The 26394-nt window shown below is 41.2% G+C and overlaps 1 protein-coding gene across 12 annotated transcripts in view; it reads right to left on the bottom strand.

Annotated features, from left to right (window-relative positions):
* Nucleotides 1-26394, bottom strand: part of NUP214 (nucleoporin 214) — a 135129-nt gene that overhangs the window by 105223 nt on the left and 3512 nt on the right. For 6 of the 12 annotated variants that reach the window (XM_060154030.1, XM_060154029.1, XM_060154025.1 and 3 more), the window contains exons 3-17: nt 26189-26340; nt 24971-25169; nt 24241-24311; nt 22938-23001; nt 22372-22475; nt 20600-20706; nt 19876-19942; nt 17565-17651; nt 15530-15656; nt 12501-12662; nt 8847-9321; nt 7355-7530; nt 5052-5149; nt 1775-1861; nt 1419-1568 (exon numbers count right to left, since the gene is read on the bottom strand). In XM_060154030.1, coding sequence (XP_060010013.1) covers nt 1419-1568; nt 1775-1861; nt 5052-5149; nt 7355-7530; nt 8847-9321; nt 12501-12662; nt 15530-15656; nt 17565-17651; nt 19876-19942; nt 20600-20706; nt 22372-22475; nt 22938-23001; nt 24241-24311; nt 24971-25169; nt 26189-26340 — 2126 coding nt within the window. Of the gene's footprint in view, nt 1-1418; nt 1569-1774; nt 1862-5051; nt 5150-7354; nt 7531-8846; nt 9322-12500; nt 12663-15529; nt 15657-16584; nt 16668-17564; nt 17652-19875; nt 19943-20599; nt 20707-22371; nt 22476-22937; nt 23002-24240; nt 24312-24970; nt 25170-26188; nt 26341-26394 lie in introns of those variants that run through there. The other 6 variants (XM_060154032.1, XM_060154035.1, XM_060154031.1 and 3 more) reach the window with 4 other exon arrangements.

Raw genomic sequence — 26394 nt, forward strand, 5'->3', positions numbered from 1 at the left:
TTGGAAAGAAAGATACTAATGCTCATTTTTTTTTCCTTCCTCACTAAAAAAAATACATACTCTAATGATCAGAAACTCAGGAAATAAGGTAAGTACTGGTAATCCTGCCATCTAAAGATGATCACTGTTAAAACCGTGGAGAACGTTCCTCTTTCTTTTTTTTAATTTTTAAAAATTTTATTGAAGTACAGTTGATTTACGATGTTTCAAGTGTACAGCAAAGTGATTCAGTTATATATACATATATATATATATTCTTTTTCAGATTCTTTTCCATTATGGGTTATTACAAGATATTGAATATAGTTCCCTGTACTATACAGTAGGTCCTTGTTGTCTATCTACTTTACATATAGTAGTATCTATTAATCCCAAATTCCCAATTTATCCCTTCCCCACCCTTGAGAACTTTCCTCTTTCCAAGTGTGTTACTTAAGACCAGAGCTCTGGAGTCAGGCAGTCTGAACTGGGATCCTGGCTCTATAACTCAGTAACTGGGTGGCTTTGGGCAAATTACTTCATTTCTCTAAGCCTTGGTTTCCTGTTCTTGCAAAACAAAAAGAATAACAGTGCCTACCACACAGAAAAGCTGTGAGGATTCAATGAGATAATATAGATATGCCTGGCACATAGTAAGTAGTAATAATTGTAACACAGTAAATAAACAGTTAACAACAAATATTTGTTACTTTTATACTGTATATGCTCTTAAGTATCCTGCTTTTACTTTAAACCTAACCCTTTATAACCTAACAATTTACTATAAAAAACAGTAAATTTTCTCCTGTAAATGACCCACTGTACCTTCATTAAAGTCTGCTTTTATACCAAGAAAAAAAACTGAGTAAATTTTCAAATATATCTAAACTAGGGCTTCCCTGGGGGTGCAGTGGTTGAGAGTCCGCCTGCCGATGCAGGAGACACGGGTTCGTACCCCGGTCCGGGAAGATCCCACATGCCGTGGAGCGGCTGGGCCCGTGAGCCATGGCCGCTGAGCCTGCGTGTCCGGAGCCTGTGCTCCGCAACAGGAGAGGCCACAACAGTGAGAGGCCCGCGTACCGCAAAAAAAAAAGAAAAAAAAAAAAAAAAATATATCTCTAAACAAAATTAACAACTAGAATAAACTTTTATGGAGTGCCTTGTAAGTGTCAATGGGGTAGAAAGTACTTATTATTCCATTTTCCACATGAGAAAACTAAAACATAGAATAGCTGGAATAATTTGCCGAAAGTCACATAATTTATTATTAAGTGCTAAAGGTAGGGTCTGAAGTCAGGCATTCCTAGGTAAACCACTCAGCCACATAAAAAACAACACTGGTGGTTCTTGAAGAGAGAAAATATATATATCCGTGGAGTATTAGGACAACAATTTGCAAATGTGCAATTCAACTTAGGAAGAATATCAAAAACACAAACCTCTGTGGTCTCTTTAATCTCCAAAAGAAAGGTGTGCAGGTCATCTGATTCTGTTCGCAGCATCCTCATCTCCTCAGAAGTGCCCACTTGGAAACAGGCTTTGGAAGTCCGGGCTTTCAGCTCTTCCAACTCCTTCTGAAAGTGAGTGATCTGCAGAGGCCACAGATGAGGAGACAGCTCAGTCTGAATGGCATGGCAGTCATGTCACTGCTCCCGGGCCCACTAACAGCACAGACTCCCGGGACAAGCCAAGGCTCAATGCCAGAATAAAACAGTCACGTATGAGTCCACACTCAGAGCCAGTCAAGTCTCACTATCAGAGCTACTTCTGGAAAAATCTGCAGGAACAAATTTACCTCCTCCCCGATTCCAGCCATCACAGGGTCTGACTCTTTCCACTGATGTCCCTGCTTTTCTGTAACAGGAGGCTGAAGTGATTTTGCCTGAAATGAAAGGCAAAGGTTTTAAAGTGCACCCCACCCCGCAAGTGATGGCTTCCTGGAGCAGGTGGCTCAGTGTCTATCACAGGTGTGGCGCTCTCACAATACCATCACTGTTCCACCACTCACTCTTTTGAACCCGTATTTACTGGGCACCTTCCTGGTATAAGATATGCTCTAGGGTTTCCCTGGTGGCACAGTGGTTGGGGGTCTGCCTGCTGATGCGGGGGACGCGGGTTCGTGCCCCGGTCCGGGAGGATCCCACGTGCTGTGGAGCAGCTGGGCCCGTAAGCCATGGCCGCTGAGCCTGTGCGTCCGGAGCCTGTGCTCCACAATGGGAGAGGCCGCAACGGTGAGCGGCCCGCGTACCGCAAAAAAAAAAAAAAAAAAAAAAAAAAACAAGGTAGATGAGGTCCCTACTCTCATGGAACTCACAATCTACTGGGACGAGACATATAATAAGAGGCAAACAACTCAGGTAATTTCAGCTAGTGATAAATGATACGAAAAAAGTAAACAGGAACATATAGAGAGAATAAAAGTGGGCACTGCTTGACATGAGACAGCCCAAAAGCCCTCACTGATCACTGCCTCTGCACTGAAATCTGAAGAAAGGGAGAAAGCTATGGAAAGCTCTAGGGGAAGCACCTCCAGGCAGTGAGAAGAGCAAGTGCAAAGAACCTGAGGCAGGAAAGACTTCGGCAAGTTTGAGGCAAAGATATAAAGTGAATGTGGGCACATCAAGTCGGAGGGAGCTGGGGGCAGGCAGAGGCAGGTCGTGTAAAGCTATTCCAAGGAGTCTGGATTTTATTCTAAGTGTGTTGGAAAAGTACTAGCCGAGTTTTAGGAGAGTTTAAACTATTCTGATTTATGATATTAAAAGATCCCTCCTACTGCTAAATAGAGCATGGATGACAGTGACAGGTAGGAAAAGAAGTAGGAAGAGGAGTCAGGAGGCTAATGAGGGAAGAGATGATAATGGTCTGAAATACGATGTTAGCAGGGGACAGAGATGTGGATTTATGACATATGACACATTACAGAGCAGAGCTGGCAAGACCTTTGCTAGTATGGACTGGGGGAGGTGCTACTAAAGAGAGGAATCTAGGATGACTTCTGGACTGGGGGTAGAGCAAACTACCTGGTTAGTGCTGCTTACTGACATGGGAATACGAGAAAAGGAACAGGGTCTGGGGAAGACGGAAATCAAGGATTCTGCTTTGGAGATGTTATAACTTGAGATGGCTTTCAGATTATTTGATACCTACAGCAATTAACACATGGAGAGTTTTCAGACTGCATAAGCATTCATTAAAACAGCTTTATTTAATAAATGCCATGTGTCATGCTTTATGCCAAAAGCTACACCTGTAAACTGGCCATTTACTGTGGAGCCTGTACAGGTGTGTGCTGGGGGCAGGAAGAGGTTGACTGGGAGAGGGACAGAAGGAAAAGACATGACTCCTCTTCTGAGGACACTCAAGTAGTCAAGTGGGAAATGGACAGAAAATGCTCTTTAAGTTAAACCATAAAAATAAATGGAGATGACAGACTGCAGATCTAAGTATGAAAAGTAAAATAATAAAACTTTCAGAAAACATAGGAAAACATCTTTTTTTTTTGCGGTACGCGGGCCTCTCACTGCTGTGGCCCCTCCCGTTGCGGAGCACAGGCTCCGGACGCGCAGGCTCAGCGGCCATGGCTCACGGGCCCAGCCGCTCCGCGGCATGTGGGATCCTCCCGGACCGGGGCACGAACCCGTGTCCCCTGCATCAGCAGGCGGACTCTCAACCACTGCGCCACCAGGGAAGCCCAGGAAAACATCTTTTTGACCTTGGAATAAGAAATGATTTCTAAAACAGAACACAAAAAGCACTCATTATAAAAGAAAAATTGATATATTGAATTATACTAAAATTAAGAACTGTAGTCATCAAAAGACACCACAAAGAAAATGTAAAGGCAATTCAGAGAATGAGAAAGTATTAGTATTTGCATTATACGTATGTGTTTGCACATGCATGTGCATATCCAACAAGGAACGAACTCTTACAGATCAGTAAGAAAAAGACAACCCAAAAGACACCCTGTAAAAGAAGACAGTGAAATGGCTGAGAGTCATATGAAAAAAAAAAGCTGAATTTTACTAGTCATCAGGGAAATACTAATCAAAACCACAAAATACAACAACAATAAACAATGAAAAATACAAAGGCTGGCGAGGATGTGGAGCAGCTGAACTCACATGCTCCTAGTAGGAATGTACGGAAGAGGAACATATGAGTATTCTATGACCCAACAATTCCACTCCTAGGTAACTGCCCAGCAAAAACGCATACACATATTAACCCAAAGACGTCAGCTAGCATGGTTATAACAACACTATTCACAATGACTTAAACCCAGAAACTACTCAAATGCCTGTCAAGGATGGAAGGAAACTTGTAGTAGAGTCGCCCAATGAATTCCATACAGCAACAATGATACAGAACAATCTCACAAACATCATGTTGAGCAAAACAGTCAGACACAGGAATATATACTGTATGATTCCACTTTACAGAAGGTACAAACAGGCTAAACTAAGCTATGCTATTAGAAATCATAATAGTGAGACCCGTTTGGCAAGAGCTGTGACCAGAAAGGTGAACATGAGGGGGACTCCGGGACCCTAGTATGTTCTATTTCTTGATCTGGGTGTTAGTTACCAAGGTGTATTCAGCTGGTGACAATTCACTCAGGTGGACATGTGTCACATGTATCCTTTTTTACCCCCATGTGTATTCTATGTTAGTAAAAAACTAAGTAACTAAAATAAACTGAGTTGTTATGGAAAGAAAAAGAAAAAGAAGGCAGTGGGTAGATTTCTTGGTTACTTTGGGAATGAGAGAAAAAAATCAGGTGCTACACCACAGTCTTCAGACATAAAGAGAATTCAACAAACGGAACATAACATGGATAAGCTCAGGAACCAGCAGAGAAAACAATTCTAAGACTCTAGGGTTGAGATAAATGGCTTTTATGAGCTCACATTACAAATATTCAAAGATCATACTTTGGTATTTCCTATCACATAATCCTATATACTATTTCAAAGGTGTGAATTCTAAAACACAAAAACCCATTTTATAAACATGTATGTTTTGGGCAGTAAATTAATAAACACAGCATTGTAGGTTGAGTTTAAACATACCTGGGGAGAGCCTGACTTGGCCACTGGAGGGGTTATCCTGGGTGATTTCTGTACCGTTGACGGCACTGCACTTGGACTACCCTGAGCAGACCGCCCTGCTAGAACAAGAAGTCAGTTAAAACCAACAGTATTTATTCCCATTATTTCTCCTATCACAAACATCCTTTCCTCAAATCTAAAAAAAAAAAGTTTCTCATTGTCCCTAGCCCCCGTTTATGATCTTTGTTACCAAGAGTGACACCCACAGTTCCCAAATAACTAAAAAACACATATTACATTTTAAAACGGGAAACTCCTTTGTAAAGCAGGTAGAACTGGAGTGTCTCTGATCATAGGTGTGTGGATGGTGTGCAGGCCCAGGAGGCTGCCCACTTGGCCCATCCTTACTCCCCACAGAGGCTCCTGATGCACCTCTGGGAGCTGGGGGCAAAGTTTAAAGACCACCAGAACAGTAATCCCCATCACCCTGTAAGAACTCACAAGGTCTTCAGGACCCTCCTGGAAGCCTCTAGGACAAGTCTCGCCCTGTTGTGCATTAGAATCACCTAGGAGTTCTTTAAAAAAATACACCAAAACTCATACCCAAGCCTCATCTCCAGAGAGCCTGATTAAACGATAGGGAGGGGATCCCCCACTGCGTCCAGTGTACAACTGGGATTGCAATCCAATAATGCAAGACCCACCAAACTGTAAGAATTAAATATGTCAATGGGGGTAGGGAGATCTGGGTGGTAAGCGGTGGAAACGGAGAAAATGTACGTGTGTTACGGTACATCTCCTCTCTCCCAAACTGTAAAGACATGGGGAAAGACTAAAGGAAGGCTTGTTAATTTTTTGGGTCACAGACAGGTGCTTTTCAGAATTTGATGACAAGCCCCAGAATGAGGTGACTTTGGCAAACGCCACAAGGCAGCTCTTTCTCTTGAGCAATAGGTAAGAGAGATTTCAGGAATTTCACAGCTCAATGCTTGCTCAATATCTATCAAGATAAAATGATTCCTGACACTCAAACACCAAATGGCTACCCAAGTATGTCTGGCTAGGTACTACTGCTGGAATTCACAGAAGCAACCAACTTAAAAACGGAGACAGATCTGACGAACACCATCCCAACCATGGGAGCAAACTGACATCACTTACGTCAGGACAAAAAGAAATCCTGTGATGTGATGCACATCACCTATGTGGTATTACTGCTCAAAATGTTTCATGCAAATCTCACCGTGTGGAAACTCTCAAATCCAAATTGAGGGACTGTCTACAAAACTAACTGGCCTGACCTCTTCACGAATGTTAATGTTGAGAAAGACAAAAAAGGTGAGAAACTGGTTGAGACTAACAAGACAAAATCGGAACATAACATGTGGTCCTTGAGTGGCTCCTGGAGTGGAGGGAGGGAAAAAACGACTACAAAGAACATTAAAAGGACAACTGTGGAAATGTGAGTACCGGCTGTAGACTGGATTACTGTTAAACTTCCTCAGTGTGACAATGTATTGAGTACCCTTATTTTTAGGAAACATACTAAAGTTCCTAGGGGTGAAGTGTTTCATGTCTGCGATTAACTTTCAAATGTTTTAGAAAAAAATTACATTAAAAAGGAAAGACATAAAGCAAATGGTGCAAAATATTAGCAAGTGTTGACTCTCAGGGAAGGGCATGGTATTCAGAATATAATTTATGCAACCTTTCTGTAGGTTTGAAGGAAGAAAGAGATAGGCTGGGAACATTTACTCATGGGGTTTTATAACGCACTTCAACTTGGCTATAATCATTATTCCCATTTATGATCTCTATTTAATAAATTTGCTTGCGGTAGGGCTGAGTGTGAAAACCCAAAGACAGTCATCAGAGGAAATAAAGCATAAAGCCACCGTAGGCTCCTTCTCATCTATGTGGCTTAAAGACTTGCTCTGTGACTGACCTTCACGTAGGGCAGGCTCTGTGTGAAGATAAATGTCCCACAACAAGATGGAGACAGCATGGCAGCACCGAGGCCACTGTGAACCTTCCCAATCCAGAGTACAAAAGCCACAGAACTTCAGTGTGAGTTACAGGAAGCAAGAAAAAGGATTTAAACAACAGTCCTTAAACGTAAGGATTTTTAACTTGGGAAAATTTTTTTTGGCCATGCCATGTAGCTTACAGGATCTCAGTTCCCCAAACAGGGATTGAATCCGCACCCCTGAGAGTGAAAGCGCGGAATCCTGACCACTGGACCGCCAGGGAAGTCCCACAGCTTGGAAAAATATACATCTGGGAATTCAGGATTGAGCTCTAAAGCAGTTTGCTTAAAATCATACCCGATACTGAGGAAGAGACTGAGGACTTGGATGACAAGGAACTGGATGATGCCGAGAGAGGTGCAGGGTGGCTGAGAGGTCCAGAGGATGCCGGCTTGGAGACCGAGGAGAACGGCAGCATTGAGGGTGAGCTCTGTGAGTTGTGAACAGGAGCAGAGGTGGCCGCGGCCGTGAACCTGAAAATGGAAGCCCGAATGGATCAAAATGGCCTGCTGCTGTGAGATCCTTTCACACTGGTCGTGAGCGATCATCAAAGGATAACTTACTATCCATACTTTTTTGCCTTCAGGAAATGCAGACATTTAGCTATTTCTTATAGAAGGTGAAAGCTGCATGAAAGCATTTATCATCTGCTTATTTGGAATGAAAAATTCAGTGCAAATATCTAATAAGTACTTAACATGATGATGAAACTAAGTTTATCACGGCATAAAACATTTATTGTCGATTCTATCAAGCTGAGTAAAGAAAGAGGGTGGGACTCTACTGGACTTAGGAGAGTTTAGTGCTCTCCCTTTGCCAAGGAAATTACTGAGAACTCGTTGTGGGGTGATCATCTCTGGGGAGTGAGGAAGGAAGAGGAGAGCAGGTCACCCTCTTTGGGATGCTGACCATCTGCTGGGCAGGGGAGGTAAGTTCCACCTAATGAGCAAACGTCTGTGAACAATGTAAACAACAGCATCAGATGACTGGTCAAATAAATTACGGTGTGGCCACAAAATGGAATACTAGGCAACCTTTAGAGTGAAGTGGCTGCGTGGCAAATTTAATATGAACAATGACAGCGGCCAGCAGCCCCTTCACAGTAATAAGAGATAATACAGAACAGTGGGGGAAAACTGGTAGCGTTTACACGCAATGGCTATCTTAGGAAGGGTTACAAGGTATAAAGGATTACTTCACTCAAGAAGCTTACATGCTAGTGGTGAGAACAAAACAAGCAGATAAAGAACTAAAAAGTAAGATATGAGTGAGTTAGTAGGACCCAGATCTGGAGGAAAGTGGAATACCGCGCTGAAGTGTTTGGATTGTACTCAAAGAGCAATGAGAAGCCGCTGGGGACTGTCATCTGATGTATTTACAATTTCACAAGATCACTCAGTGGCTATGTGGAAAACAGTTCAGAGAGTCAAGAGTGGACACAAGGGAGAAAAAGGACTAGAGAGATTCAATTCCCTTAAGGGATATATAGTCTGTACTGCTTCATTTTTTAAAAGTAAGGAATACCTCCTACATTTAAAACCTGCAAAAGCAAAACAAGCATTTAAATATAAACTTCTAACAGTTAAAAAAAAAAAATTCTAAGAGACATCTCTGGACTCTGTCCACTGATGAAATGCAAACCTTTATGTTGTTTGCATTTTTACCATTTGCAAGTATTACTATGGGAAAAAGGAAAAGAAAATCTATTCAATAACTCCACTCACAGCGACTCTATTTCTAGTGAACAACAAGCGATATTTCTACCCGTCAAACTTTAAGTGTTACCTACTTTTCGCTAAGGTTGACCTTGACTGCAGAGGCTGATGGTGGGAAGGTGGGCTTCATTCCTGTGTTTGGAGCAGACACGCTTGGCACTGGCGTGCTTTCCAGGGTAGGCTTAAAACCCGATGATCCAAAGGAGAATGAGGCAGCTGAGGGTGCCATGGGAGAGGCCGCAGGGGTGAGCACGAGGGAGGCTTGAGGAGGAGGAACAAAAGAGAAGGAGGATGCTCCAGGGCCCAAGGCTGCTTTGGAATTGTCAGAGGCACTGGAACACGGAGGGGCCTCCCCAGTGACAGAACCAGATGACTTCAAGGATGAAGAACCAAAGGAGAACACAGCAGGGGCTCCCACGGCGGAAGGCAAAGAGAAGGTGGAGGTGGGAGCAGCCGGTGATGAAGGCAGAACGGAGGCAGGAGCTACGGCTGCTGCCGCATCGAGCTTCTGCGGGGCCTGAGAGGAGGTGGGAGTAGTAGGAGTACTTCCTGCAATGGGAAATATGGAGAAAAAGGAAGGGAGAAGTTAACCCCGTAACAGTGGAGGTCCACATCACAGAAACCAAGTGGGTTTGTGGAAGAATGAAGCCAGAAATAATGGTTCTCGTTCCACAAGGGAAAAAAAAAAGGGAAATGGAGTTGATGTTGGACTTTCCATAGCAAACATTCCATATGGTAAGATGTCTAAAACTTTGCAGGAAAAAGAAAATGCAAAAAGACATTAGACTAATAGGACTTCATGAACACCCACTTGAGTAATGTAGAAAAAATACACTTCTCAATGTTACAGTGAAAAATAAGTTATTCTGCAATATTTTATTATCAGGAAAAACCTTTAATTCAGACTTACACCTCATAATAGTCACTAAAACAACTCTAGGTTAATTAAAGATACACACATGTACAAAAGCATATATATAACTATATCTCAAAACAAAGGAGGCAAAAAGTGAGTTGCCTCTTAGAGTCTATCAACTTGATAAACCTAAAAGTGACCCCCCCAAAAAAACACAAAAGATAAAGATTTGACTATGTACAGAAATAGTTATACAACCAAAAGGTAAATGAAAAAAAATTTGCAGCAAATGACAAGTAATGTTTTATTTTTTTTAAAGCTCATACAAATTGAGATTTAAAAAAATTTGAGACTTTAATAGATATAAGCTAGGAATCTAATTCATAAAAACAAAATATATTCAGTCTCTCTAATCAAAGAAATACAAATTTAAAAGAGGCATATTTTTGGCTGTCCTCTAAATTATCAAAATAAAAATATATATAATTCCCTATGTTTGAAAGGGTAAAACAAACTTGAAACTTTTTATCACTAGTAGGTACCTTTTTAGCACAGTCTTTTAGAAAGCATTTTAGCATTTTGCCTCAAAAATCACAGAACATGTACCTGGTAATCCCAATTTTAAGAATAAAGACTACGGAAATAACCTAAAAAATGACAAAGATACTTAATACAACCCAAATGGTAAAATATATTCAACAGAGTGTTAAACACTCCTAAATGAATCATAAAAATTACTTAAGAACCTGGAAAACACTTAAAATTTAAATAAAAGACCAGCATACCAATTATGTATACAATATAATCACAACTATGAAGATGTTTATGAAAAAACACTGAAAGAGAATACCATAAAAGGCAAGTTTAAAATTTTTTCTATTTTCCAAACTTTCTATAAACATGTTAATTCTCCAAATTAAAACTAAGAAAGCGGTATTTTTTTATCAGTACATTTATGGGTCTTGGTTCTTCCAAATTGCCAGAGGTGACAATTTATCTTCACTATGTCTAAAGCAAGGAAATACTTAGGATACAACTATGAAAATGCCACTTTCTGAAAACAACGACCCCCAGGTAAATTGTCACTTCGATGACAGTATATAATGCAAGCCTATCTATTCTGTTAATACTTCCTTTACACAATAAATATGGAACCAACAACAGCTTACCTCTTTAGAGACCCAAGCATATGTGTCAATCACTTCCATGCATTTAGTAGACCAATACAAAAAGCATATGCCAAACCCCAAAGAAATCACAGGCATCTTCCCCACTGAAAATGTAACTAAATATCTGAAAACCATCATGCTGCTCTTTGTGATCATTCAACCCAGCATCCTTGGCGCTGGAGTGTGGGAGCAAGCAGAAGCACAGATGTCCTCTGAACCCATGAGCCAGCTTCAGCTAGAGCTGGTGAACTGGTGGGACACCTCCTCCCCCTTCAGTGGCTCTCTTCCTCTCATCTAAACATGGCTGTTACCTCTGGGCTAAGCATGAGGGAACACGGGGTTTCTCTAGGAGAGGCAAACAGTAAAACTGGTCTTTGCTCGTGCTCAGGGAATAAGGGGCTTGTAGCAAGCCCCTCACACTGAACTGTGCTCAGAAACAAACATCATACCACAGGCTCCCGACTTCACAGGGTACACTGCTTGTTACAGACAGACCCAGCAACTGAGCGTAGGTAGTTCATGGGACTCAGGACCACTTAAAGGGGAAAAAATAACTCAGAGTACACACTGCAGATAAGGAGATATCCCAAAACAACAACACTGATACAGTCTATGCAAGGCAGCCGGTACATTACTTGGGGTCACACTGCCAGTTGATAGGAGCCCAAGTATCTGAGTGGCTCTATTTATGAAGTACAACTCACTCTGCATTGGGAAGCAGTGAGAAAAGATCCCCTAAGTGTTCTCCACCACATCCAACCCAACTGGTCAACATTTCTTCCTAGATATAGAATTGGTGGCAGTATGAGCTTTTTTAGCTATATTAGAAGAGAAAAAACTTACTAGTTATATACTCACAAAATTCAAAAAAAGAAATATTAGTAAAATTCCACAATATGAAACAATGCCCTTCTAGAAAGTTCATTCTGTTCTCACAAGTGACCCACTGCCGTTGTGAGAATTCTGAAGACGCAGATGGGCACTTACATGCATGCATTTACGTATGTGAAGCACAGGTACCAAAATGCTGACTGGCTGTATTGCTTGATGGGTTCTGAAGTGGTTCTGTCTTTGTATTTTCTAATTTTTCTCCAATAAACATATATCACTTAAGCGATATCTTCAAAGAGGAGGGGGAAAATAAACTAAAGAAAATTAAATACAAGGAGAAAATTCCCACGTTCTCATCACCCAGCAATAGCCACTATTTAGATTTTAACATCTTTCAAGTATTTTTTCTATGTACATATTTTTCTCATAAAAAAGGAAGCAGAGTATACAGTGCTCTTTTACAGTATGTTCTGTCCTTTCCTTGTCAATAAATATAACATTTTTAATAGTTACATGGCATTTCACTGTATGGATGTACAATCATTTATTTAACCAACCTCTCATGATTAAACATGTTAGGTTTCAGACCATATAATATAGGGTCTTATAATAGGATACTGTCAGTAAATCACCTAATGGGATCCATCGGGCTGAGATTCCTTTTTCTCTAAAGTAAAGGTTGGAGAATAAAGCTTGGGGGTGAGAGAAGGCAAGTATGTGCATGTGTCTGAGGAAAAGATGAGTCCTGCCTCGATAAGACAGACTGGCTGATAAAGATAACCACTGTGTGTCCTCACAGTATTCATTCCAGCAAATACTCCTGTACAAGCCCTCGGTATTCCCTCTCGGCCAAAATGGGGGGAGGCACGCACCTGATGACTTGGGTTGTCGCTCTCCTTCCAATGAGAGCCGCTCTGGTGTCCTGAGGAGGGACCTAACACCAGGATTTTGATTGATCATGTAAAATGGACAAAGCACACCATCTGTTGAAAGTAACATAAGAACTGGAGCAGGAGGAAGAGTCTTCTCATCATCTGTTAAAAAAGAAAACAAAGGTGATAAAAGGGCCAAGTCGATTGAAGGGCCTGGGCCCAGAAGCGGAAGACTGCCGGAAGCAAAAGACGCTTCACAGGACTCATCTCTACAGTAGCTCGAGTTGGTTTGTTCTGATTTGGATCTGAACAGCCTTTTATGAAACAGCTCCTTAAAGAAGAGCTACTGCCATGATCAGATGGCCACCGTCCCACCAGCCCTACAGGGAAGCCCTAGCAGTCCTGCAGTAGCTCTGACTCCCAAACCTCTGATTTTTACGTGTGTCCCGGTGTTTGGGAGGTAGGTTTAGCATTCCCCTGACCAAGACAGGAGTCTCCAGGAAGCGACTCCTTTAGTTTAAAAAAAAATGACAGATGAGCCTCTTTGGAAAACACACGGTAGGGCACAGAGAAGTGAGTCCCACTACTTTATATTCATTCACAGTTGAATCATAAGCATGTATTTTGTCAATTAAGTCTTTACGAGAATCAGAGTAAATGAGCTAATCAGACCAAACAGCCTGACCAGGGAAAGGACAAGGAACTTAGTGGTGTCTGACGGGTACACCTTTCTAAAATGAAGCACAAAGCACAAAGAATATGGCTTTTTGTAAACATATATTTTTTCCCAGTTTTACTGGGATAAAACACAAACATCGTACGTGTTTACGGTATACATGATGGTCTGATGGATGTATACACTGTGAAATGATCACCACAACCAGGCTAATTAACACATCCACCACCTCACATACTTCACCATTTTGTGTGTGTGGTGAAAACTTTTTTTTTTTTAATTTTTATTGGAGTATAGTTGATTTACAATGTTGTGTTAGTTTCTGCTACACTGAATCAGTTATACACACACATATATCCACTCTCTTTTAGATTCTTTTTCCATATAGGTCATTACAGAGTATTAAGTAGAGTTCCCTAGGCTATATGGTAGGTCCTTATTAGTTACCTATTTTATATATAGGAGGGTGTCTATGTTAAGATCTACGCCCTTAGTAAATTTCAAGTATAGATCCCCAGACCTTATTCATAATATAATTGAACGTTTCTACCCTCTGACCAACACCGCCCCATTTCCTCCACCCTCTAGTCCCTGGCCACCACCATTCTTGCTCTCTGCTTCTCTGAGTGTAACTTTTTTAGATTCCACATATAACTGAGATCGTGCAGTATTTGTCTTTCTGTGTCTGACTTACTTCACTCAAGGTCCATCCATGTTGCAAATGGCAGGATTTCCTTTTCATGGCTGAACTGTCCATTGTATATATAACACATTCCCTCTACCCATTCATCCACTGATGGACACTTCGGCTGCTTCCATATCTTGTCTGTGGTAATATTGCAATGAATATAGAAGTGCAGCTATTTCCTCAAAATCCTGATTTCACTTCCTTTGGAAAGGGAAGTGGAACTGCTGGCTCACATGGGAGTTCTATTTTTAATTTTTTTGTTTGTTTGTTTGCGATACGCGGGCCTCTCACTGTTGTGGCCCCTCCCATTGTGGAGCACAGACTCTGGACTCGCAGGCTCAGCGGCCATGGCTCACAGGCCCAGCCGCTCCGCGGCATGTGGGATCTTCCCGGACCAGGGCACGAACCCGTGTCCCCTGCATCAGCAGGCAGACTCTCAACCACTGCGCCACCAGGGAAGCCCTACTTTTAATTTTTTGAGGAGCCTCCATGCTCTATTCCATACTGGCTGCACCAGTTTACATTCCCACCGGCAGTGTATACAAGGATTCCCTTTTCTCCACATCTTTGCTAACACTTGGTATCACTTAGCTTTTTGATAACAGCCGTCCTAACATGTGTGAGGTGATAACTCATTATGGTTTTGATTTGCATTTCCCTGGTACTTAGTGATGTTGAGCACCTTTTCATATACCTGTTGGCCATCTGTACATCTTTTTTGGAAAAAAGTCTATTCAGGTCCCCTGCCCATTTTCTAATCAGGTTGTTTACTTTGTTTTATTCTGCTATTGAGTTGTATGAGTCCCTTATATATTTTGGATGTTAACCCCTTATCAGATATATGGTTTGTAATTTTTTTTCCCATTCCACAGGCTGCCTTTTCATTATGTTGTTGGTTATGTTTCCTTTGCTCTCTCTCTTTTTTGTTATTCTCTTACTTTATTTTTTTATACAATTTTTAAAGGTCACACTCCATTTATAGTTATTACAAAACATTGGCTGTATTTTCCCCATGTTGTACAATACACCCTTGTAGCCTGTCTTACACCCAACAGTCTGTACCTCCCACTCCCCCACCTCGATATCGCCCAGCTCTTCCCTCTCCCCACTGGTAACCACTAGTTTGTTCTCTAGATCTGTGAGAAAAAATGTCTTTCACATTTCAGGAGACTGCGGCCCTGCCGAGCCTCAGCAGGGGAGAAGACAGACTCAAAGCATGTGCTCAGGCCCCATCTGGAAGCCTGTGCCTGAGGCCTCCATTTTCTAACCAGGCCTTCGAACCAAGTATTGTATGTAGCACCCAAGTGCCGTGGGGCGCTGTCCCCTTGGGAGGCACTGGGAACCTGGAAGGGGCACAGAGACAAAGCTATGAAATCAGCACTGTGTATTTTAGCCGTATTCTAAAGCACACACAGACACGCCAACACTCAGATACTCAGACACACAAAGTATGTGACCGAGTATGTGACCTCGGTCAATGAACATCCATTCAAATTAGATGAGCGTTGTACAACACACTGTCTCACTCTTTAAGTAGAAACATGGTACAAGTTAAAAGTGCACAGCAGAGTAGATTCTGTCATGAAAACATAGAGCTGGATTTGAATATTAACCATGATGGGAAGAAGACCACATCTGCGCTAAGCTGTGTCAGACTATACTTACTGATGGTGATTTCCACTTGGTTGGTGTAATCTATGGCAACTCCCATGGGCAAGGAATCATCACTCTTGTCTGTCACAGGCAGTTCAGCTCGGCTAGAATCCTCCAGCAGCCAAGATTCCCAATTACTCTGGACAAAAGAACAAGGAGAAGAAGAAAATGCCATGTTGGTTAGAGCCTTCTCCAGCACTGCTCAACAGGAGAGAAGAAAAAAGACAGCTCACGTGGTTTAGAGTTATATGTTGACTGAGACTCTGAAATCTGGAAAAACAGTCTAAAAGCTATGAGTCCCCCAGCAAGCGAGGGGTTACTTTTCCAAGTCAACCTCTCTGTCTGTTCCTGGCATACGAAGCTCCTGCCTTGTGAATAAATAACCACTACTGTGAACACTCTCTGAAGTACTGTCCACCACAACCAGGCAGACTCCTGAACACAGAGGGTGAATCTAATAGCTGCACTAAGCCAGTCAGTAGCTGCTCCTAGAAATCTGGGACGGGAACCAGGATCTCCAGGGGATCTCCAGTGAGGTCTTGAGCAGAGCAGCTTATAAAGCTGGCCAAATGCCCTGTGCTCACTCGACCACAGAGACAGAAGGTAACCTTAGTTCTTGTCTTCCTAGTTCCTGGTGTCAGTTCCTCACACTGGCCAATCATCCTGCCACTGGATTCCTTGAGAAACCACCACATCTTTCCAATAAACTCCCCTTTCGTTCAAGTTTGCTCGAGTGGGATCTGTTCCTTGCAACAAATGATTCCTGGTTTTTAAAAATCTAACCTTTCAACGTTGACCAAAACTGGGCAGCATGAATCAAAGGGGAATAATGCTCAATGAGAAACAGAAAAACAAAAAACTGCTCAGGAAAGGGAACATAATTATGCTCCATGACTTAGCTATGGAGTCAACAGTCACATTCATAACAACATAAACAAAATGGATTCCAACTTGGAAAAACAATCTATAGACAAAATAAAGAAGGCTTGCTAATCACTACAGAACAGAATACAAACAGTATCAGCTTTGATTTTGTGAAAGACGAGACACAGATGACAACAGCTTACAGGTGGGAGTGGGGAAGGTGTGCTAAAGGCAAGGGTGGGGCGCTGACATGTTCCTCTCACAGCTCGGAAGATCAAGAGAGATGCTGTATGGGAATACCATAAGAAACGAAGGTAAAAATGATTACTTAAAGTTCAAAGATAACAAATAGAAGAAACTAAAACAGTGCTATAACCCTACTGAAAGGAAGGAGGGAGGGTTTGAAGGCCACATGTGAGCTAAATCCTCATTTGCCCTAACAGCCCAATAGTTTAACATTAATAATCAACAACTACTGATAAAGCAAATTATTATTTAGGGATAAGGAGGTAACCATTAAAAGAAAAAGTTTACAAGTTAAAAGTGGTCCCCTTTTGTGGTTAAGAGTCCGCCTGCCGATGCAGGGGACACGGGTTTGTGCCCTGGTCCGGGAGGATCCCACATGCCGCGGAGTGGCTGGGCCCGTGAGCCATGGCCGCTGAGCCTGCGCGTCCGGAGCCTGTGCTCCGCGCCGCGAGAGGCCACAACAGTGAGAGGCCCGCGTAACGCAAAAAAAGTGGTCCCCTTTCGAGAACAGGACAGATCAGGACAGGATGGGCAGTGGTGATTTTTCACTTATAAGCCTTTCTCCACTATTTGATTTTTCAACCATGAACATAATTATTTTGATAAAAAGCAAAAATAAAAGTGTTTTTCAATGTGTGAATACATAAAATATTTGTGCTACTAAGAAATTGTGACTGAAGTTAATCCAAGAGCAGCAAATCAGACTGCTGAACTCTGGCCTGTGACCCTGAGGACTACGCACTTATGGTTGGCCACCTTGCTGCCCAGAGAAGGATGGATAAATGTTGAATGACTGAAGAGGCATATGTACCTGTGCATGGGGTGCACAAAACATTTTTAAACTCAAGGTAGACTTTTAAAAAGAAAAATTTCTGGCTGAGGAGTTGTGAGAAATGGTCAGAATGCAGATGCATTTTGCAAGTAGACCAAACATTACCTTTTGATAGATGTGAGATGTGAGAGAAAGAGAGTCAGAGGTGACACCATAATTTTTGCTTGAGCAATTGATGGAATGGAGATTAACCTACAAAGAAGGGAAAAACTTGAGGGAGGAGCAGGTATTGGGAGAAAAATAAGAGTTTAGTTACAGACAGTATTAGTTTAAGATACCTCTTAAAAATACAAGAGGAGTTGCCACTTAGACATTTACATATGAGATAGAAAAATACCCCTGGAATAAACTCCACTTGCTTACTGCATATAAGTCTTTTGCTTAATGCGTTATTTAATGTAGTGGTATTTAATTTGCAATGTCAAACTCTGATACACATACTACTTCATCTGTATTTTATTGGTCCATGTATTACTTTCTTTTTGCCTAGTTCACTATTTAGGGTATACCAACACCCTGTAACAAATATAGATCCAAACATGCACTAGCCAACGTTACAGAAGATTTTTGGAGTTTGACTGGGTATTCAAGTTGGCAGAGTGGCTGTCCTACCAGCTTTATTCAGGGATCCAAGCTCCTCATTTGTGGCTACACAAGCCATTACTTTAGTCCTTAACCAACTTTGTATCCAGGTGACAAAGAGAAGAACAAATGGAGAAGGCCCATAGTTCCTGGGGGCCGGGCCTAGAATTAGCACAGAAACTGCTGCTCCCATTGGAATAGGTAGAACTCAGTCACATGGCCACACCTAACACCAAGACAGTAGCAGAAAAATAGCTCATCATTTTAATGTTCAGAAGCGAAACAAATTTTAGGTCATTCTCCTGGTTTTCTTAGCAATAAGAAAAAATATTTAAAATTAGCAGAATTCTGTACTCACTTTGATTAGGTGAATAGGTAACTGACCCATATTCAAAATTCTCTGCATCTTTTTCTTATAATCCTTTACAAAATGCAGCAGAGGCACTAAAATTTGGCTCACATTTTAAATAAAACATTTTACTGATTTGGTCTTCTGTAGCTTATTGAGTTTTCATTCTCTCTTATTCTTTAAGAACAGCTCCGTATGTTTTTAGTTTGTCTCTGCCATTATTTCTAAGTAGTCTGCAACTGTAGCTCTGAGCTTCTCTTTGACCTGAGTTATTTCAGTTAGTGACTTCATATACATGTATATATATTTGCCGGTATTTTGTAATTTTGTTTTGATTGTTTAAAATTGTGTCATTATCCAGCTTTATTACAATGTCAGAAACAGTGCAATGTCATTTCTACATCTGACTTGATATGATCAATTTTTCAAAATGTTTTGTGGGGCTTCCCTGGTGGCACAGTGTTTGAGAATCTGCCTGCTAATGCAGGGGACATGGGTTCGAGCCCTGGTCTGGGAAGATCCCACATGCTGCGAAGCAACTGGGCCCATGAGCCACAACTACTGAGCCTGTGCGTCTGGAGCCTGTGCTCCGCAGCAAGAGAGGCCGCGATAGTGAGAGGCCTGCGCACCGCAATGAAGAGTGGCTCCCGCTTGCCGCAACTAGAGAAAGCCCTCGCACAGAAACAAAGACCCAACACAGCAAAAATAAATAAATAAATTAATTTTAAAAAAATGTTTTGTGGCTTCTGGAAAAAAAAAGTTTATTCTTGATGTGTACCCAAATTTAATACAACCATTACCTGGCCTTTACTAATTATATAATTAAAAAAATAAAGAAAGAAAGAAAAGCTTCCCTTTCATTGTGTCTCCTGTGTAGTCACTGTGCATAATCTACCAGAGCTCAGGAGAGCTTACCACGACAAGTTCAGCCCACCCTGGCCTGCAAAGAGCACAAAGGGGAGGAAGGGAGATGGGTGCTCAACTGCACAGGTGCTTTTAGCTTTCTGGCCGTTGTCCAAAGTCAAACAGAAAGTATTTCTGATGAGTCACAATTTGGTTTGATTTGCATGTCTCTCTTCCATAGTCAAGGATGGGTTATAGTTAACCAAATAGAAGAGGCAGGTTCAAGTAATAGGAAGAAAATAAAGACGGTTGAACAGAACAAGGCAGAAAAAACCTCCTACACATTCAGGTACACTCCTATTGGAGGCTGATTACTAGTATGTTTCCACACACAGTGGATACATCCTAACCTAACAGAAGGGCTTTTGATGACACTGAAGGAACGGCTAAATCTGACACCCATGTTTGTCCAATGCAATATCCAAGCCATTTGATCCAGGGCTCTTGGTCATTTAAGCTGTGCTCTCATCAGAAACTCATTAAAAGGGATGTGACTTCATCTAAATCTTAACTTCAGTTAAATCCCTCCAAAATCTTTCTCAGAAAGGTATCACATAAAAGTGACAAAAGAGAGACACTTACCTGGCTGCTTTGTCGAGCGAGGATACTAACTTCTGTTGAAGCCGCAGATGCTGCCAGCACTAAATCCCTTCAAAGAATAAAACCGGAAGACCATTAAATTCAAACAGCAACAGTTGTACCTTGACTTGAGTCACTGGTAGCATCTACAAGGCTTTCATTGGGACGTGAAGGAGAAAAGCAAGGTTTTCTACCCGGCTGAAGAAAGGTAAGAAGATTTTGGATGTAAAGCTTTATTTTTTAGTTCATAGGCTAGAGCCCTGGAGACTTAGCCAACTGCCTCCCTACTTAAGACAAAGGAGAGACACAACGGAATCAAGTCAGAGTTCCCAATAAATATAATACCCCCCTGTAGAGAAAATAATCTAATTAGAGGAACAGAAGCTTTGCTTCAAGTCATCTATCTTTCAAAGGGACACTTCTGCTCAGAGGGAAACTTCAGTATGTTCCTTAAATATCAGTATTTTCTTAAGTCATCATCGGAGTTAATGAGAAAATGGGATTTCTAAGTTTAGTATGTATTTGAGCTGAATAATTCAAGACTGGGAAAACAGAAGTAGTAGTCAGAAAGGCATTATCTAGCATGAGCTGAAAACGTTCGGGGTATCTCCAGCCTCTATTTTCCTCCCTTACAGAAAGGAAACAAAACAGAACAAGCAGGACCAAGTGACTCAGGGGTGACCTGACAGTGAGGGCAGGTTGTACCCTCCCTGGGTACGCGGCTCACCATTCTTCAATGTAGCTGAGGTAGTAATGATGCTGCCTCTCTGTACAGCTGCCGTAGCAGGGCTCCATAAAGTTCACAAACACTTCTGGGTGCTTTTCTTCTTTTTTCTACAATGAACAGAACGAGAAAAAAAAAATCTCATGGGCGATTTTTCTTGAATCCTACACAGTTAAGAATCTCAAAAGATAAAATCATTTAAGTTTTATGAGAAAATTCATTCAAAATATATAGACACTATATAAAGGCAGCATTGAGCAGTACAAAGAACAGAAGCATTGGCCACTGACCAAACTGAATTCAAAGTTTTCTGTCACTTTAGCATGGACAGATTACTCAACCTCTCTGATAATGTTTTCTCTCATGTACGATGGACCTAAAAAACCTACATCAAAGGCTGCTGTGAGATATGAAAGGATACACATAAAGCATGTAACCCGGTCTAACCCGGAACATAAGGAGTGTTCAATAAATGCTAGTGTTAATATGATCCCTGGGAAAAGAAAATCTTAATGATATCTTGAAATAAGGCATCTTAATAAACTTATTTTTAAAATTCAATATTGTCAGGAACCCAAAAGAGTTAATAAAAACAAGGCACTTTTTTCTCGTATCAGATTGGCAAAGATTAAAAATGGTACCATTACATATTGACACACATATTGGGAAACTGGTAGTTCCAACCGTGGTAGGAGTACAAACTGATACAACTTTTCTAAAAGATACTTCGGCAGTGTTTTCAAAAGCCTATATCAAAAGAGCATACACTGCTTGACCTAGCAAATTCATTTCTAGGTATTTATCCTAAAAAATAAACATAATCCCATTAAGTGTACATAAAAGTGTTAGTATTCTTTAAAACAGGGAAAAACTGAAAGCAACCTGAGTATCCAACAGTAGAGGAAGCGCTAAATAAATTATCTGCCCAAAAGCAAAATTCATATTTACTGAGGTAGAAAGGTAGTTGCAATTTACTAAGTAAAACAAGGTTGCAAAACAGAATGACTAGTGCCACTCCCACTTTTGTTATACTTAGACTTTTATGTATGTATTTAATGTTTTTCTAGACTTTGAAAGTTAACATGATTTGGAAATATAAGCCCTGCCTCATTTGCAGTTTTTAATGCCACTGCAATTTAGGAAGTGTAGATCTTATCATTCAGGTCCTTCTTTGTCCTTCAAAATGACTCACCCCCTCACTCAAATGGCTCTTCCTCAGAGGCCTTCCTTGACCACCCAAGCTAAATCACACCCCAGTCATCAACCAACCACCCCTTACCCTGCTTTATTTCCTCCATCACCCCAGCACTCCTTGATCCGACCCTTGTCTGTGGACTAGCACGTTCATCCGAATGCAAGATCCACAAAAGCAAGGACTTTGCCTTGGTCGCAGCTGTATTCTCAGCTTTAAAGCACACTGTGTAGGCATTCGATAAATATCTTATGAATAAATAAGTGAACGAATTTTGAAAATCAAGGTACTTTCTTGCTTCTCTCAAATGTCTTTATCATGTTAACATCTACCACAACTCACAGTTTGCAACTTAAGCAAAATAAGTTTTAGGACTTTTTTCCCCTTGTGACTCAACAGTAGAACATGCTCTAAGTGAACACCACCATTTTGGTCCCCAGGCTCCCAGTGCAGCATTAAAATCTTACACCTCAAGTTGCACGACCACTGCCAGCAAGAAAAGGAAACTGAAGCCTAACTGCAAACTTTATTAGAAGACTTCTAAAATTCTCAAGTAACAGCGACATCCTTTTCATAGACATACCGGGAGCAGAGCCATCACCACATCTGGAGCAGTTTCCAAGGTCCCGTCTGCAGCAGCATATACTATTGTGAATTCATATGTACCAATCCACAGCACATCCAGAACTGAAAGACACACACCCCAATAAACCATCTTGTGCTTGGAATAACCCCTGTACATTATACTACCATCTCATGGATTAAAAAAAAAAAAATCCAACTCCTATAGCTTTTAAAAAGGTCCAGATTTCACTAACTAAATACAATTCACAAAGACTCAAGAAGCCCAAATTCATCCCAAAGTGGTATTTTTTTTTTTCTGGTGGATTATAATCAAGGCAAATAATGAAGAATTCTAATTAAAAAATCAGGATCCATTTAATGTCATTTACCAAGAGACACAGGTGTCTACCAGAGGATTACTGTTACAGCGACTTAATTAGCTAACTGAAATAATGGGAGTTTTCATACAGAAGGCACCAACACTTCCCTGATCAGGTATGCAGGTACATCACATGATCTGAAATTTCTGCAATAAGGACAGCACCTCATTAGAGGTCAGCCCAGTAAGAAAAGCAGATGTGTTACCTCTGACAGGATGATCTGCCTCATAAAATGGAGGACAAGGAATGACTTTTTTTTCCTGCAAAGTCTGAAAGAGATTTGAAAAAAAACAGAGTCGAATGAAACAATCCCCAAACCAGTGAAACTGTCAAATCCAATAAGTTCCCCTAGAAAACACCTAAGTCTCATCTCCCCAGCCAGGAGAGAATGAATACAGAGACAAGTGGATGCCTACTTCTAGAATCCTACCCTATGGAAACACTCAGAGCAACGTGATCAGTGTAGGTGATGAGGATGCTCAATGCAATACCACTCAGAGTAGCAAAAGCACTCACACTGATACAAATAACCATCAATAATGGAACAGATATTCACATAGTGGAGTCCTATGCAGCCATTCAAAAGAATGAAGTAGCTCTGTATGTAATGAGCTGGAAGAAAAAGACTCCAATACACTTTTTTTTTTTTTGGCCGCAGTGCGCAGCATGAGGAATCTTAGTTCCCCGATCAGGGATCGAACCTATGCCCCCTGCAGTGGAAGAGCGGAGTCCTGACCACTGAACCACCAGGGAAGTCCCTCCAATACACTATTAAGTTTAAAAAAAAAAAAAGCAAACAATAAAATTAAACCAACTGTATTAATTTTTTTTTTTTTTTGCGGTACGCGGGCCTCTCACTGTTGTGGCCTCTCCCATTGTGGAGCACAGGCTCCGGACGCGCAGGCTCAGCGGCCATGGCTCACGGGCCCAGCTGCTCCGCGGCATGTGGGATCTTCCCGGACCGGGGCACGAACCCGTGTCCCCTGCATCGGCAGGCGGACTCTCAACCACTGCGCCACCAGGGAAGCCCTGTATTAACTTTTTACAGGCTAATGCCCTAAAAGAATATGTACCAAATGTCACATAACAACTTTTTGTGATGACAAAGAAGAAACAAAACCTTAACCTTAAACCTATTCCACCACATTCACCACTTTGCAACCCCTCAGAGAACAGGAGGAATACACAACAGCACAGGCCTTGGCATTGCCTGTGAACCCCTCCTTCCCATTCGGGTGTGACCAGATATATATGGATTCTTTGTCGATTTACATTGAAGAATGTTCATGAGTATCACCTCTGGAAGAGGTGACACAGCTCACCACAGGGAGAGCTGACCGAGTGCACATGCAACACTCTTTCCTGCATTCACTTGTGTACTGACAGATTTGTTGCAATGAGCGTAAATTACATTTTAATAGAAAAAAACAGCAAAGATACTCCCAAACCACCCCCAAAACAGCGGGTAACTTAAGTTAAAAAGTTCTGAAGTCCAAGGCAAGACTTACAGGAAGATACTGGACCACAGTTCCATTCTGTTTCCCCACTGCCAGCTGCTTTCCTTTGGGGCTCCAGCAGACTGGGTAAAGAAGAGAATGCTACCAATTAAAAACTGAATAAAATGGAGCAAACCAATGAGATCTGTACCAAAACAGCTACATAATAACCCCTTCTTGTTCCTTTGTCAGTCCATGGAAGACTGTGGGATCATCCTTACTTGGCACAGTGAAAAAAGAAAGATCATTTCGATGATACAAGCCAATTGTGATTTATCACTGGGCCACTGAATCAGCTGTTAAAAATGCTTTTTCAATGGAGTACTGCCCAGAAAGCTGTAAAGTACAGAAAACGCTGTAGTCTTTAGATAAAACAAGTAGAATACAGAAGGTTCTCAAATATCAAGATGTCATTCTCTTGCTCCTGCTTTTCCTCAAAGGTACAAATGACTGTTTCAGAGTATGACCCTTTTAGATCAAAACAATTATTCTCAACAACACAGTTCTAAACCAGCTATACTAAAATATTTCTTTCTCCAGAAAACCCAAGCACATTCAAGTTAAATCATGTATGCTACTTGGCTTCAAGGACATTAACTACGGAAATAAAAAACACTCTCTCCACTTCTACCAAAGAACAACAAATATGACAAAAAACCCCATTTGCTTTTTTTTCCAGAGATTAAATTTTAACTAGATCACCATTACCATATGTTACAGAGGAGAAGACTTTATTACTCACCAGATGTTACACCTACTGTGGAAGGAAGAGTCGCACACACTTTCACTGTCTCTGTGATCTGTAGGACAGCAATGCTGCCATCAGCCAGGCAAACTGCCACCATGGAGGAAACAGTAGGGTTCCACTTCATATCGATCACCATGCCTCCTGCATCTTTCAGGAGCTTATGATACGCAAACGGGCGTTTCTGCTGTTTGGTCTTTTAAAACACATGCCCAGAAGTAAAAATAAATTAGTAAATTAATAAGTACAGAGACATTTAATAGTCAAAGAAAATTACTGAATCTGCAAGTTTTCTCGAATTACGGTTCACCTTTCTCCATGACCATGAAAAACAATGCAGCTCTGCACAACAGTCTATTTGTTACAGACAATTTTAACACAGCTTTGAAAACGGCAATCAATCGTTATAGCATACTCAGAGGGACTCGCAACAAAGGAGTACACAAATGCAAAATAATCCATAAAGAGCAGACACTAAATAAAAATCTGGGCTCTGCTTCTTAATAGTGTTGGGCCCTTGAATTTTAGAGAGCTCTCATCTTAAAATATTATACCTATTTTAACTGGTATGCAGAAACCACCAAAGGCTTCAGAATTCCAAAAGAGCTTCACTGAAGATTTGTTGTGGAAGGTTAATGAAAGATTATTGATATAAAAGGTACCCCAAACAAACAGACACACAAGAACCCCAAATACTTAAACTCTTTGGGCCTGTTTCTCTACCTATGAAATGAAGATGACAGTACCTACTGCATAAGGCCATGAAGGGTAGGCATGAATGAGAACAAGGCATGTCAGGCACTAGTACAGGGCCTGGCACAAAGTCAGTATAAACACTCAATAGTATTGACTATTATCATTACTAAACGGCCTGGAATGGAAGAACACTATATTAGGAGGCCAGAGATCCAGGATGTAGGAACTTCTGACATTAACTACTAACTCTATGGCCTTGGGCAAGTCACCTAAGGGTCCCTGGGCTCTGGCTGTCTCATATATAAATGAGAAATGGTAACATCTTGGGGCAGGTGGTATTATGAAATAATTTCTTGAAGTCACCTCTATCTCCAAAGATCTATGATTCTGTAATTAAGGGCCTTTTAAAAATCCATATTTTAATCTAGAAAAAGAATTCAAAGGCCAACCAAGAACTTCTAGGTTATGATTCAATACCAGGAAATCTTCTTAGGTCCCTACAGTTTGCCAGCAGCTTACCTCATTTGAGAAAGTGCGAACATCAAAAAAAGCAATAATGGAACCATATTCACTGGACATCATGCACACGGAAAGTGTGAGGTTATCACAGCTCAGGGCCAGGTGATGTATCGGGAATTTCATAGGAACTAGCAAGCTTTGAACTTTATCAACTATGAAAACATAAAAAAACACAAAGCAGAAAATGGAATGTTCTAAGCATAAGC

Source organism: Lagenorhynchus albirostris, chromosome 7, assembly GCF_949774975.1.
Source record: "Lagenorhynchus albirostris chromosome 7, mLagAlb1.1, whole genome shotgun sequence".
NCBI lineage: Eukaryota > Metazoa > Chordata > Mammalia > Artiodactyla > Delphinidae > Lagenorhynchus > Lagenorhynchus albirostris.